The sequence below is a fragment of the Phytophthora parasitica genome (genome assembly GCF_000247585.1).
Source record: "Phytophthora parasitica INRA-310 unplaced genomic scaffold supercont2.27, whole genome shotgun sequence".
In the NCBI taxonomy this organism is placed as follows: Eukaryota; Oomycota; class Peronosporomycetes; order Peronosporales; family Peronosporaceae; genus Phytophthora; species Phytophthora nicotianae.
In genome coordinates, this window is record NW_008649013.1 from 646935 (window position 1) to 648525 (window position 1591).

The following is a 1591-nucleotide window of genomic DNA, read 5'->3' on the forward strand; positions in this document are numbered from 1 at the left end:
AGTACTAGTAGCGCGGCTTCATTCTGACGTTCGGAAAGGCAGACGTTATTAATATATAAAATATAATTTCTTGGAGAACTGATATGAAGAGAGTAACACAATACAGGGGCTGCGTGAGTGCTGGATCATATATACCAGTGAATGCTCTTCAGTTGAATCAGCTCTTTCAGCACTAGGCACGCTGGTAGTATTTCAGTAGGTGATACGACGATATTAATGAACAAACAACTTAAATAGAAAAAAAAGAGCAAGTTTATTGACATGATAATTAGTAAAGCTCCTGCAACAACGAGACGAATTATGGAGCCACTCGATTCGAGTGCTCCATGCATAGGCTGCACTTGACTTCACGATGGTGCAGTCGCTGAAGTACCGTGTTGATGCATAGCCGTTTTGGAATCAGAAGATCGTTGTGCAGCTCCCTATCATTAGGCGCCATCTTGTAGACCATACGTGACTGCAAGCGTTGATTGTTAACGCTTCAGAAAAGGTTTGCATATCACCTCATTTTATGTTCGCTGTTCAAAACGTACAGTCAACATTCTAGTGACAAGGGGATGGCCACAGACGATCCCCTCGGCAGTCATAGCGCTGGTTGTCCCGAATTTTATTACTAGATAAGGGCGTTTCTCCACCACAAAAATGGATTCGAGTGCCCTTTAGCTTGGAACAGTGCGCAAATATACTAATGGAGACGTTTGATGGATCTCGTTACTGACGTTTCATTCTGGCTAGCTCTGTTATATGCCAGTTACCCTCCGATCAATCCCAACCAGTCCGCCTCACACGCACCAACACTCAACGCCTGCTGTAAAACTATGCTAGCTCCATGTTCACATCCCTATTTTGTACCCAGCAGACATAGATTCGTGAGCTTATAGAATCTACGATCTTTCTCTTTTTCCAACGATCACTAAAGAGTGGGGAATCATTCGTATTCTTCCTCGTGGGTGAGGAGTGGCGGGTTAATCGCTACCGAGAGGCTTTCGAAATGTCTAGCCTATTTCTCTACCTCTACAGCGATCGGGAAACCGACGTTTTGCCGTTGCTCTTCGACCACTTCGGGTCTTGGCACGTTTCAAAACCCACCGTTTCCAACGATCACTAAAGAGTGGTTAATCATTCGTATTCTTCCTCGTGGGTGAGGAGTGGCGGTACCCCACAGCATGATCCGACGCTGCTTGCTCACTGAGGAAGTCGAGGTCGAACAGCGAAACTGGACTGCTGCATTTGACGATCTTAGCACATGAGTTTCGATAACCCTGAGGATCCATCGGCTGTCAGTACGGGATATTCCTCAAATGCGCTTGATAGCCATCTTCCCATAACCTTGATAGCTAGACGATCCGCTCCAGCATTTAATAATGCTGTCGCCCCTCCAATACGCACAGAATGAGTCGAATAACCGGTCGGGTCCATGCCGCATGCTGCGACTGCCATTTTGATTGTTGTAGCCAATTCCTTTGCTGAAATTTCAGTTCCGTAGCCTGTCGAGAGTGCCGTTGATCCGGTGTAGTGCCAAAAGCTCTGGCGCCTTTGATTACCCACCGAGCGGCTAACACTGGGCAGATAACCGCGTCACCGGACCTGT

At 46.8% G+C, this 1591-nt stretch overlaps 1 protein-coding gene across 1 annotated transcript; it reads right to left on the reverse strand.

Annotated features, from left to right (window-relative positions):
* Positions 1-1239: 1239 nt before the first annotated feature.
* PPTG_11665 (hypothetical protein) lies at positions 1240-1419 on the reverse strand (the record flags this gene model as incomplete). The annotated part of the gene is made up of 1 exon (XM_008907790.1): positions 1240-1419. The coding sequence occupies one exon, from the start codon at positions 1417-1419 to the stop codon at positions 1240-1242; it is 180 nt and encodes a 59-aa protein (XP_008906038.1).
* Positions 1420-1591: the final 172 nt, after the last annotated feature.